The 12,985-nt window shown below is 24.2% G+C and overlaps 1 protein-coding gene across 1 annotated transcript; it reads left to right on the top strand.

Moving 5' to 3' along the window:
• Positions 1-4,216: 4,216 nt before the first annotated feature.
• On the top strand, positions 4,217-12,762 carry LOC122500990. The gene is made up of 10 exons (XM_043610188.1): positions 4,217-4,329; positions 4,842-4,960; positions 5,235-7,107; positions 7,515-7,576; positions 9,079-9,292; positions 9,389-9,558; positions 10,571-10,917; positions 11,204-11,316; positions 11,821-11,928; positions 11,991-12,762. The coding sequence occupies exons 2-10, from the start codon at positions 4,918-4,920 to the stop codon at positions 12,280-12,282; spliced, it is 3,222 nt and encodes a 1,073-aa protein (XP_043466123.1). The 5' UTR covers positions 4,217-4,329; positions 4,842-4,917; the 3' UTR covers positions 12,283-12,762.
• The last annotated feature ends 223 nt before the right edge of the window (positions 12,763-12,985 follow it).

The raw sequence follows: 12,985 nt of genomic DNA, 5'->3' as shown, positions 1-12,985 counted from the left end.
AAATAAATTATATTTAATTATAATTTTTCGAAAATATTAGAGCATAAAAAAATTGTCACTCATTTGAACGTTCGAAACTTTACAGGAAAAAGTTCGAAAAGCATATTTATTTTTTTCATTTATAATTAAAATCGTTTATATAATTGCAATTAATTTATAACTAAAATTCCATGTGTACGAGAATTGTAATAAAATTAATGTTATCCCTCAATATGATTTAATATTTTCCACCACTTTAATATAATTTAAATTTTAATTAAAAAATTTAATTAATAATAATCTAATTAATTAAATAATAATAAATAATCTCTATAGACATGTGAATTAATTAATTAAATAATTAACTATATTAATCTTCGTATTATTTTATTCATTCTGTCCGCAGTTTAAAGTTGGTTTCTGTGTACGCTTTTGTTTTTTTTTTCTTTAAAAAATATTGTTTGACAAATCGAAATTTGGAAGAAAAACATTAGATATTCCCGTTTCTTTATATTTTTGTAGAAAATTCTCAATTTTCATAAGGAAATAATTTGAATCAATTTTATTTAAAAATTTAAATTGTTTTAATAAAATTCAAAGTTTTTTATAAATAAAGGAAAAAAATGTTTATAAATTATATTTGTCAATTAGAAAATTTAATTTAAAATGAAACTGAGAATTTTTGAATTTTCAGAAAGTAAAAGAAAAAAGTTTATTGAACAAAACTAAAAAAAAAATAAAATTCATTTTTAAATCAATTTTTATTAGAAAATTCTACGAGAATTCAATTATTTCAATACAAAAGTGAATTATTCATTGAATAATTGAATGTTTCATAAAATTTAATTCTTATAAAGAATTTTATTAACAATTTTTTAAATAATTGAATTCTTTTGACGAATTTCAATAAAATTTTTTAGAATAGTTAAATTTTTCAAGGAATTTGATTAAAATTGTATTAAAAATAATTGAAATTCTGCGATGAGTTTTATTGTTTCTGAAAATAATTGAATTATCGAAAAGAAACTTATAAAAAATTTGTAAATATTTGAATTCCTGTGAAATTTCTATTATTTATGAAAATAATTGAATATTTGCGTAAATTTTATTAAAATTGTTTTTAAATAATTGAATTCTTTTGGATAATTTTATTAAAATAGTAGATATTGAAAATCATTGAAATGAGCAAAATTTTTGAAAATAATTAAAATTTTGACAAGAATTTTATGAAAATTTTTGAAAATAATTTAATTTTGAAGAAGAAGTTTTTTATTTATAAAGATAATAATTGGGATTTTGTCGAAATTTTTTGGTAAATTTTAAACATAATTGAATTTTTATAAAAAAAAATTTTAATTAAAAATGTTTATGTTCTGTTATTTAAAAAATTTTTTTCTAATTTAAAAAATTTTTTATTTAAAAAGTGAGCGAGAAGTCAGCTGAGCGAATTGTTGCTAGTAATTATTTAAAAATGAAATAAGCTCCATTTTAAACACAGAAAGAACAGAAAAAAGATTTTCGTTTTTAATTACACACGATTTGCATATATCAAAAATAAACATAATCCGGGATGATTTAAAATTACTTTTGCGCGAAATACAAAAAGTTTCTCTGTTTTTTAGTATTACTGGAAATAATACACGTGGAAAGATTTTCTAACTTTGCGATAATTTATATTCTACCCAAATATATACATATCCTATTATTTCGAGTCTCAGTGAAATGAAGTGAAGATAAGACTTTATAATATAGATGTAAAGTACGGAGAATGGAAAATGGAATTACCCTTTAGTTAGCAAAAGGAAAATGATGGGCATTAATATTTTCTTTTTTCATACGAAAGCTCTTTACACCAAATGGAATCACTATATTTCATAGTTAACGTCTAAATAAATTTCATTGTGAAACGAAATCTTTTCTTTCGTTAAAAGGTTTATAAATTCACAAAAAAATATTATATTCTGCTTTTTACAAAAATATCAAAATAATTTTTATATATTTTCATATTTGAAAATTTATTCTTTTTTTATATTTTCATATTTCAAAAAAAATAATAAATTTCTTTTATTGTCACATTGAAAAATAAAAATAGATTTTTAGTTTTATATTCTTTACGAGTTTTCTAAAATATATTTTATTAAAAGAAAATATTTTTCGGGAAAAGCTCCTTTAAAAAAATGCCCTAGTCTGATAGTGGAAGAAAAATATTCTCTTTGCTTCACAAAAAAAAATTGAAAAACAAACTCGATAAACTGTCATAAAGTAAACGTGTCAAATTCTTAAAAGTTTTCCCATTCAATTTAGACGAGAAAAGTAATATTGGAATTGCAAATATGTTCTTACCGAAGAATTTAATATTTATCCGTCAAAGAAATCGTACGCGACACCGAAAAAGTATTATTCAAATGAATTCGAAAATCAGTGTTAAAAAAAGATTTTTTCTAAAATAATTCATTCCGCCATATAATAGAAATCGAGAATCTAATCAAGTTAAGAAAGGAAATAATTAAAGAGATTAAATCTAGGAGATTTGTAATTTGAGATTAACGGAAGAATAGAGAACAGGGAACTAAAATCGATTCTATTAATTGACCTTCAAGATAATTTCCAACTCTTTTTTCTTCCTTTTTTTAATTTTAGAAACCTTTAGAAAACTTTAGAAATCTTTAAAAAAATCTCTAAATTTTTTTCTGATTAGAATTTTAAATACCCTCTAAGAGTTGAATTGCGAAAAGTAAAATTTGACCATTCATATACGTGAATGGAGGGTGGATTTTATTTAAATATATTTTCAGAATGTATGAATATATTTTCATAAATTTAATCTTTATGTTATTTTATGTAATCTTATTTCACTAAGTAATAATTAATTCTACGTCCTATTATATGGACGTATATATAATAAACCTTATACAACGTGTACTAATTACGGTAACTATACAAAATAATACACATTTCTACATAATGTCTTCAATATTCAACCTAATTTGCAGCAGTTTACGTGTTGAATAAACTGAATATCGGAACTTCTTGCGTTATGAATAGAATGTTGATGTAAAATATATTACGATACACCTGGCAATAACGTAAAGTGTTATATGCGTCCCATGTGCTAAATATTACACTTGTTGGTTTATCCCTCAATTTCTAAATGTACGATACCTATACGCTAAAAATGTATCGAGAAAAACTTTCAGCAATAGATTCAACGACAATTTTTTTATGACAATGGAAAATATGTTCAATTTCCAGAGAAATTTTTTTTTTCACCATAAATCCTATTTTAGTGCACTGACAAAATTTATTCCACTTTACTAACAATTTATCACAAGTTCACCGTACTCTTTTGTTTCACATTCAAAAAGTTGCACAAATATTGATTTCCTGTACGGAAAAATACTTTGCGCTTATTATTAGCTTTAAATAATTGATTAGCATACAATTCTTGTAATTTTGCAGTCGAAAGTCTACAAATATTCGACACATATTATTTTTTCCTATCCCGTTATAATTAAAAAATAAAAAAATAACAAGACTTTTGATAATAGAAAACTTGCAAATTTTGAGGTTAAGTTCGACTTACACGAACTTTCCAATTTTTGCAAAATTAATTCCTCATTCGTCCGTTTCTCAATTTTGAGAAAAAAAACCCCTTTGGAAATAGAGAAAGACAGACGAAAAACAAAATTAAATCACTCACCGGCGAAGTTTTCTGCATTCTTGCTTTCCACTGTCAAGAGATTGGATTTGCATCACACATCGAGTTCATTCCGCTTGCTTCGAATTCTCCCCAAATATTCGACACTAATAACACAAAAAACACTAATTCACTATTATAAATAATACTCTTTTCCTAAACAATAACACGATTCCTCCAGATTTCTTGGATTTAAACACTAAACAAAAGCAGCGCGGAGCTTGTGCGCAAATGTGGGCAGAGGAATCCAAAATGGCCGACTACGGAAAGTATAAAGCCCAGTACTCACTCCCTGCATATTGCAATTCTCAGTGTATGCAAACAAGGCGTAATAATTCAAAAATTTGTTAAAATTATCAAAACAATTTATGATTAATAACAAAAATAGTGCTATAAATTTATATATTCTTTTAGATCTATTCAATTTAATTTTATATTAATTAACCAATAAATATTAAAACTGAACTAGAGAATTTAAAAAATTTTCCGGAAATTCGTAGTTCTTCCATCTGTCGGTAATGCGCCAACTTTTCAGGAAAACTAACTTATCGATCGAAAAATTACCGTTTAAATAACTTTAAAATGTACTTTTAAACGCTACAAGTGTAAACAATAATTTTATCCTAAAAATTGTACATTATTCTGTCTGAAAGGTTTGCAAATTTGATTAAAATATAAATCTTCACTTAAAATAGATTGATTTAACTGAATCTATTTTACATTGTGTTGTGAAAAAACGTAAATTCATTATTTCCCATTGTTTGTTTATCATCGGCAAAAGTTTCCAAAGTTTGTCGAAAATTTTCATTTTTTACTAAATTGTACTTTAATTTAAATTAACTTCGATATAAGTGATCTGTATTCGCAGTGGTTAATAATAATTCTTATTTTTGATCATTTTTTAACGAAAGTAAAGTTTTTAATTCAAAAATTACTTTAAATTGTATAACCTAACCTTAGATTTTTCATAATATACTTTGTCTGAATTTTTTTCTAATATAATTTGTGTTTATATTGATATACGATGACCTTGATTCAAAATCAGAGATATAAGGAAAATACTGAGAATTTACGAGAAATATACTTTCACAGAAAATAGTATATTATGTGCAATATTCTCTTTTGAAGACTGAGCTGTGACTGATCTTTTAAATCTAATTTTTAGGTGACGATATACAATGCGAAAGGAGGAATTTTAATTTTAGAATTTAGTGACAAGTTTTGTTAATTTTACAACAAGCATGCAGTCTTTTGTGACTAATCGGAGAACAAATAGTACGAAAAGTAAGTTTTTGTTTGAATTTGTAAGTTGAGAGTAACACGTGTTTATAATTTTAAATATAGGTCAATTTTTATCTGTAGAGAAGACTTTTCTTGTTAGTTTCTTTTCACTTTTTCAAATATTTTTTGTTACTAAAAATTAACCTACTAGAAAATTAATTTTTAATTATCCGAATTTTTTTCTTTTCTCCTTTTCTTTCTCAAATATTTTTTTGGTACTAAAAATTAAACAAGGGAAAAATTACTTTGACTAATTTTTAATTATCTGCATTTCTAGAGTACCAACCGTCAAGAAGAGGTCTTTATGATGATTATAAAGAAAATTGGAGTGCTAGTGACAAACTACAAATAACAGACGACTTTTCAAGAACAGCATCAACAAGAACAACTAGTTCCTCAAATATTGTTTTACGATTATCAGAGACTCAGAATTACAGCATTGACGATGCAACAACACAAAGCTACAAATTCACCAGTTCATCAAGTAAACAAAAATCGTCTAATTCAGAAATAAAAGAAGTAATTGTCATTAGCGACTCGACTGACAGTGACGGTAATGATTTTAAAAAATCTGATATTTTTAAAAAATCCGATATTTTAAAACAATTTCAAGACAAAAGTATCTGCATTTCATCATCATCGTCAGATGAATCCGATACGGAAGATTTTATTCTAAAATACAATGATCAAAAAAATACTTCAACTGGATTTACCGGGAAGAGAAGAATTTCAAATAATTTCAAACCTTTTAATAATTTTAAAACAAGACAAAGATGTAGTATTTTATATACATCGGACGATACAGCATCGACGGCTTCGTCAAAATCAAAATCTTCATCTTCAAACGAAGGTAAATCCAAAAGAAGACAAGCGTCTCCAGTCTCGTCAATATCTCACGTGAGTGCAACTCCAAAACCAATCGAAGAATCGCAAGATTATCTCAATAAATCAATTTCCAAACCAATCGATAGAATAAAAAATCAATTAAACCCAAAAGCATCGACTGTGAGTCCAAGTTATTGCAGTACGAAATATCAAAAATTATTTCCAAGAAAAGTCACTAAAAATCATCAACTCTCCAAGGCGGAAGCACTGAAAATTCTCAAGATCGTCAAATCGAAGCAATTAAATTATTTCTCCGCCAGTGAAAGTGACAAAAGTCAAATATCCGATTCCCCACAATCATCTCGAAAGCCAATTCCCAAAAAATCGAATATCATCGATGAAACCGAATCGGATAATTCAACAAAATCGAAAGAGAGTAAAATTGAAAAGAAAATACAACAAAAATCGCACATTATCGCTGAAACTGATTCGGAATTAGAGGAAAGTACTCCAAAAGCGATAAAAGTGCGAAAAGAAAGAGCCCTTGAAATTCTCCAAACACCACCAATTGCCAACAACGATCCAGGTTACAATGATCTCTCAGCAAGAAAACGTAAAGAAATAGCCAACTGGTTAATGTCCAACAATCCCGACACCAACAACGAGAGTTCCTTCAGTCACATTTCAGGCAGTAACAGAAATAGTATTTGCTCCGGTAACAGCAGTTTAGAACGATTGGAAGTTAATTACGAGACACCGAATAATAGAAAAAAATTCTTTAAATTACATTCCGATAAAAAAAGAAATGTAGAACTGTCCGAATTAAAAACTCCAATAAACAATGCAATTAATGTTCTCAGTGGTCTAACACTCGTCGATACAAATAAACGAATTAATAATCGTACTCCAATTAACGAAAATCAAGTCAATACAAGTAAACGAATTCAAAATCGTACACCAATTATCGATAATCAACTCACTGTCGATACAACTAAACGAATTGATAATCAATTGACTGTATCGACAAACACAAAAGCAACAACAGAATCTGGTGGTAAACGACAAACGAGAATAGACGATTATTTGAGGAAAACTAAAACTATTTCTGGAAAATCGGTAACTGTGATTGCGCCGAGAAAAAATGTTGCAACTACTCCGACAGTGGATTTGAAAACGTCAAAACCACCGGAGAAGAAACGTGATGATCGCATTGATTTTTTGGATAAATTGTATGGAGACACGTGGAGAGCAAAGGCCGATATTATTTTATCGGAACCCAGAAAGCCACAGGTCGTTAAAAAAGATCGAGGAGTACAAACTGAAAGGTAATTCACTGAAAAAAAAATTTTGATTCAAATAACCAAATACTTGACTATTATCAAATAAATATTCACTTGATTCAAATAATTTTGAAATACTATTCAAATAAAGCATATTTGAACCAATAATTTCGGTATTCGAAGCAAATACAAATTTAATTGAAGCAAATACAAATTTAATTGACTCAAATATAAATTATCTGATACAAGTATATTTGTTAGACAAGTATTCATTTATTTGGATCAAATAATTTTTTTCTTTTAAAAAACCATTTTACAAATATTTTATCATGAATGACAAAATTGTAAATTTTTTTACAAATATTTACAGGTATTACAATTATTATTATTTATATTTTTTACCATTACAATATTTTTTCCCTTCTGATTAACAGAAATCGTTTGAATTTCAGAAAACCACGTTTACGATTAACTACTGATTCTGAGAGTGAGGAAGAACTTGATTTTGGAAAGTGTAAGTTAAAAAATTGTATAAATTCATTTAAGTTTTTGAAAATTCAGATCATAAAGTTCTGAAAGTTCAAATGAACGAACGAAATTTATTTATTTCTTCTCAAATTGAATTTTTGTTGCAATAATTTCGCGTCAATATCAAAAAGAATTTGTTCAACATTTTTTAAATGTATATTTTTAGTCTTTTATTTTGCAATCAGTAATTTATGAAAATATTTTTAATAAAAACTTTTTATTCTAATTTATTGTAATAAATATTTTTAATAAAAAATATTTCGTTCATGTAAACGTTCAAAACTTGTGGATCATGTGAGAATAATAATTTTCCCTAAAGTTTTGAATGAAAAAATGAACGAAACATTTTTTTCTGTTGGAATATTTTGATGATTTGAAAAATTACTGAACTGATATGAAAAATAATTCAGCATTTTCTTAAAAATTAGTTCTTTTTATTATTCAATTTTAAAAGAGTTGCGTTTACAATTTTCATAAATAGATAAACTTCAAAAGGTTGTAATTTTAAATTTTAAATTTCAATTTTGAATGAATTAATTAAATAATAAAAATTTCAAAGGAATTCCATTATTTACAAATTCTTTATAAATTTCTTCGCAATAATTCAATTATTTTCATAAATAATAAAGCTCATCGCAGAATTTCAATTTATTTTTAATACAATTTAAATGGAATTTCTCGAAAAATGTAATTATTCTTTAAAATTTTATTAAAATTCATCAAAGAAATTCAATTATTTTAAAGAGTCTTTTTATAATTTATTTATTAGAATTTAAGTATTATTGTCAATACATTTTTAATTAAATTTATTTAAAGAATTAAATTATTTTCAAAAATTTTAATGAAACTCTTTTTAGCAAATATATTTTTTTTCAAAATATTTTTAATAAAATTCTTCGCAGAAATTTAATTAATTTCAATAATTTATCCAAAAAATTTTTAAGAAGTTTAATTGGATTTTTTTAAAATTATTTCAAGTTTTTATTTTCTAATATATTTTTAATTGAAGAATTTCCGAAAAATCAAAATTTCATAAAAAATTGAATTCTAAACAAAAGATTTTGGAAATTTTCAAAGAAATTCTTCAAAAATTATTAAAAATAATTAATTTAAAGAAGAATTTTAATTAAAAATTCTTGAAAATAATAAATGAATTGAAATGATAAAAATAATTTTGAATAAGTTACAGTAACAATATTCTTCTAATATAAAATAATGATTTTATCAGTCGGTAAATTTTAATTAATTATTATTATAAAACAGGAAGATATGGATTGCATCGAATCGAAGACTCGGAGTGATCGATTTCTTCATGTTTTATAACAATTTTTTAAAATTGTTTAATTTCAAAAAGGTTCGAATTCGAAATTTTTGAAAAAATTTATTATAATTTTTTTTTTAATTATTTTTATTTTTAATCAATTTTTGTCTTTAAGTAATTTGTTTCTAATTAATTTCGTTTTAATTAATTTAATTTGTTAACTCCAGTTATACAAAATGTAAGACCAGCGCTGAATTCAACCAGAAAAGTAAGGACGGAGGTAAAAGCGACCACAAAAAGGAAAAATATTGACACTTTTATTAATGACAATTCGTCAAGTGACGGAAGTGTTCCCAGTTCTTATTACACGGCTGTTACCAATCCGGAAAAAACTTATAGAAAAAAAATAACTAATACACCTGCATCAACTGCAACCTTAAGGTTCGTTAAATGAAACACTTAATTTTTCTTAATATTCTCATTTAAATATAAACTAAATTCAAATAAAAAAAAGAAAATAACTATTATATTTTACAGGGCAATGGCAATTTGTGATCCTGAAACGGACGAAGAACCAATAGATAGTTTAAAAACAAATAACTTTAATAATAGGAGAAAATTGTCATTCAGTGATAAAGAATCTTCAAGTTCGACCAGCGAATTTGATCCGGAAGATATTATACAACCGAAAACTGTGATAAAAAGACGTGAGTTTCAATTATTTTCAATATACAATTTTAATAAAATTTCTCAAGAGAATTCAATTATATTAACTATATTAATTATTTTAATTATTTTCTATAATTTTAATAAAAAAATTTGATGGAATTCAAATTTTTTTTTAAATTCCTTAAAAGAATTCAATTATTTAAAATATTAGTTAAAATTCTTTTAATAATTCAATTGTTTTCATAAATAATAAAATTCTCTGCAGGTATTCAATTATTTTTAAAAATTTAATGAAATTTTTATCAAGAATTCAATTATTTTCAGAAATAATAAAATTTTTCGCAGAAATTCAATTATTGTTAACAATTTTAGTAAAATTCTTAACAAGAACTTAATTGTTTTAATAAATAATAAAATTCTCTGCAGTTATTCGATTATTTTAAAAAATTTGATGGAATTCTTAGCAAAAAATCAATTATTTTCAGAAATAATGCAATTTTTCGTAGAAATTCAATTATTGTTAACAATTTTAATAAAATTCTTAGCAAGGATTCAATTGTTTTCATAAATAATAAAATTCTTCTCAGGATTATTTTCAAAAGTTTTGATAAAATTCTTATCAAGAATTGAATTATTTTCTGAAAAATTAATAAAATTGTTCTGAGAAATTCAATTATTTTTTTTGAGAAATAATAAAATTTAATTCTCTTTTCAAAAATTTTGATAAAATTCTTCGAGTAATTCAATTATTTTCATAAATAATGCAATTTTTCTCAGAAATTCAATTATTGTTAATAATTTTTATTAAAATTCTTTGCAGAAATTCAATTATTTTCTGAAATAATAGAATTCTTCGCAGAAATTCTATTATTTAAAAAAATTTAAATAAAATTTTCGGAAAGAATTCAATTATTTTTTTAAATTAATGAAACTCTACTTTAAAGCCATGAAAAGTTGTACTTTTATTATTACCTATTATTATTATTTTATTATTTTTATATTTATTATTTTTATTATTTTTATTATTAATATCATTATGTTTTGTTTTAGCTATTGCAAAAAATTTCCAACACGCTACGAATTCAATAAATGCCAAGAGCTCAGCAATAAAGAAAAATTTCAGCTTTTTGGCTTCCTTGAATGCTTCGGTATCAATAAATAATGCCCATCCGGACGCGCGAGTTTTTCGAGAAAATTTTAAGAAAACAAAAGAAGTACTTTGTCAACAGCTTTTCACCATGTATAATGAAAAAATATTCGACAATAAATTGCCGAAAGATATGCTAATTGATTGGAGTGCAAGAATGCGAGGAACTGCTGGTTTTTGTTACAATAAAAAATCAATTAAGAGCATGGGAACAGTAACCAGATCTTCGAGAATTGTATTATCAACTAAGGTTTGATTTTTCTTTTCACTTCTCTTTACATACTTTGAATTTTATTTACAAATTATTATTTTTTATAATTAAAAGAAAAAAATGTTCAATTAGAATATTTTTCATTTCAGTCGAGTAATTTTTAAAAATATTAGAGTACAAAAAAATATTTTTTTCAATTGAATAAAATCCTATGTTCGAAACTTTAGAAAAGTGAAAAAAGTAGAAAAGATATATAAAAGTTAATATTTTTAGATAAATTGGAAAAATGAAATAATTTGTATATTAATTTAATAATTGTTTTTAGGTATTGGACAGGCCAGATCGATTACGAGATACCTTAGTGCACGAGTTGTGTCACGCAGCTTCCTGGATAATTAACGAACTTTCAGACGGTCATGGACCGATTTGGAAAGCATGGTAAATAATTTTAAATTATTAAATTTTATTTTCTTAAAAAAAAATATTAAATTTAATTGAATTTAAATATTCAAATCGAAAATTCAACGAAATTTATTTATTTCTCAAATTGAATTTTTATTAATTGCGACACTATCAAAAAAATTATTATTAAAGTTTCTAAAAGTAAAATTTAAGTTTCTGATTTTTATTATAAAAATTATTAATTAGTAATTAGTAACTTATGAAAAAATATTTCCTCAAAACTTGTGGATCTTAAATTTTCCTAAAGTTTCGAACGTTAAAATGAACGACTTTTTTGTACTTCTTTAAATTCCTATTTTGTTGAAAAATATTTTGTATATTAAAAAAATTATGCTGAATTTACATTCTTTGTCTATTCAATATAACAATTTAAAAAAAAGTTTTCAAAGGAAAAAGAAATAAATTTCGTTCATTTGGAAAATTTTACTGCAACGATCATAAAATTTAATAAACGAAATTTTATTCAAATTTTTTTTCCAGGGCAAAAAAAGCAATGAAAGTGTTTCCCGAATTACCACCAGTCAGCGTGTGTCACAATTATAAAATTCACACGAAATTCACGTACAAGTGTACAAATTGTGGATACAGGTAAACAAAAAATAAAAAATTTTCCTCCCACTATAAAATATTAACTTTTTTTCTCTTTACAGTATCGGAAGACACTCGAAATCCCTCAATGTTCAACTAAAACGCTGTGGCTATTGTCATGGAAAATTCGAGTTGTTCATTAATCGAACAACAAAATCAGGAAATGTTGAAATGAAAACGCCATCGCGCTCAAAGGATCCATCGGCATTTGCTCTCTATGTGAAGGAAAATTATCAAAATGTCAAGCAAAATAGAAAAAGTATGAAACACGGTGAAGTAATGAAAATTTTAGGTCAGCAATTTTCATCAATAAAAATTGCTAAACAAAACATTGATATTATAGATGAGGAATAAAGCAAAATTCATTGAGACGAAAATCTAAAAATTTAGAGACGAAAAATGAATGAGAATTTAAAATTTTTAGATCAGCAATTTTCTCTTCAATTAAACAAAAAAATTGCTAAACAAAAGAATATTATATAGAAGAAAATTAAAAGTTCTTTTTAAATGATTTATTATGCTGGGGCATATGTATTATTCAGAAATTTTATTTTTAAAAAAAAAGTTATTTTTTAGTTTTGATTATTTGCTAGATGACTAAAATAGCATCGTGTCATAATATAGATTTTTTTTAATGAAAAAAAGTTATAACTTTTTATACGAATTAAATATTAAGAATTAAATGATTAATTAGATAGACTGATGATTCTCTCATTGTAGAATTTTGATTGAGTTATGTTTAATGATAGACTTTAAAAGATTTAAATTGCAAATACATACATCTATTTTATAATCTTTGATTCTGAGAATTAAAATATTATGCTCAAAAAAAAATTATCTGCTATTATTTTCCACTTTCTCCCATTTTTTTTATTAGAAAATCCTTTAATTCCTTTTGTTTTTGTGAATCGAACGTTTAACTAATGAAAATATACTTATTTTTAATGTCTTAAACGATTTCTTAATTTCAAAAATAAAAGAAATTAAAAATTTTTTTTATTAAATATAATAAAATATTATTAAAAAAATAAAAAAATTTCATATTCTTTGAAATTAA

The sequence above is a fragment of the Leptopilina heterotoma genome, unplaced genomic scaffold (assembly GCF_015476425.1).
Source record: "Leptopilina heterotoma isolate Lh14 unplaced genomic scaffold, ASM1547642v1 Lhet_103, whole genome shotgun sequence".
NCBI classification, from domain to species: Eukaryota; Metazoa; Arthropoda; class Insecta; order Hymenoptera; family Figitidae; genus Leptopilina; species Leptopilina heterotoma.
The sequence above is the reverse complement of the archived record's forward strand: the minus strand, read 5'-3'. Positions and strand labels throughout refer to the sequence as shown.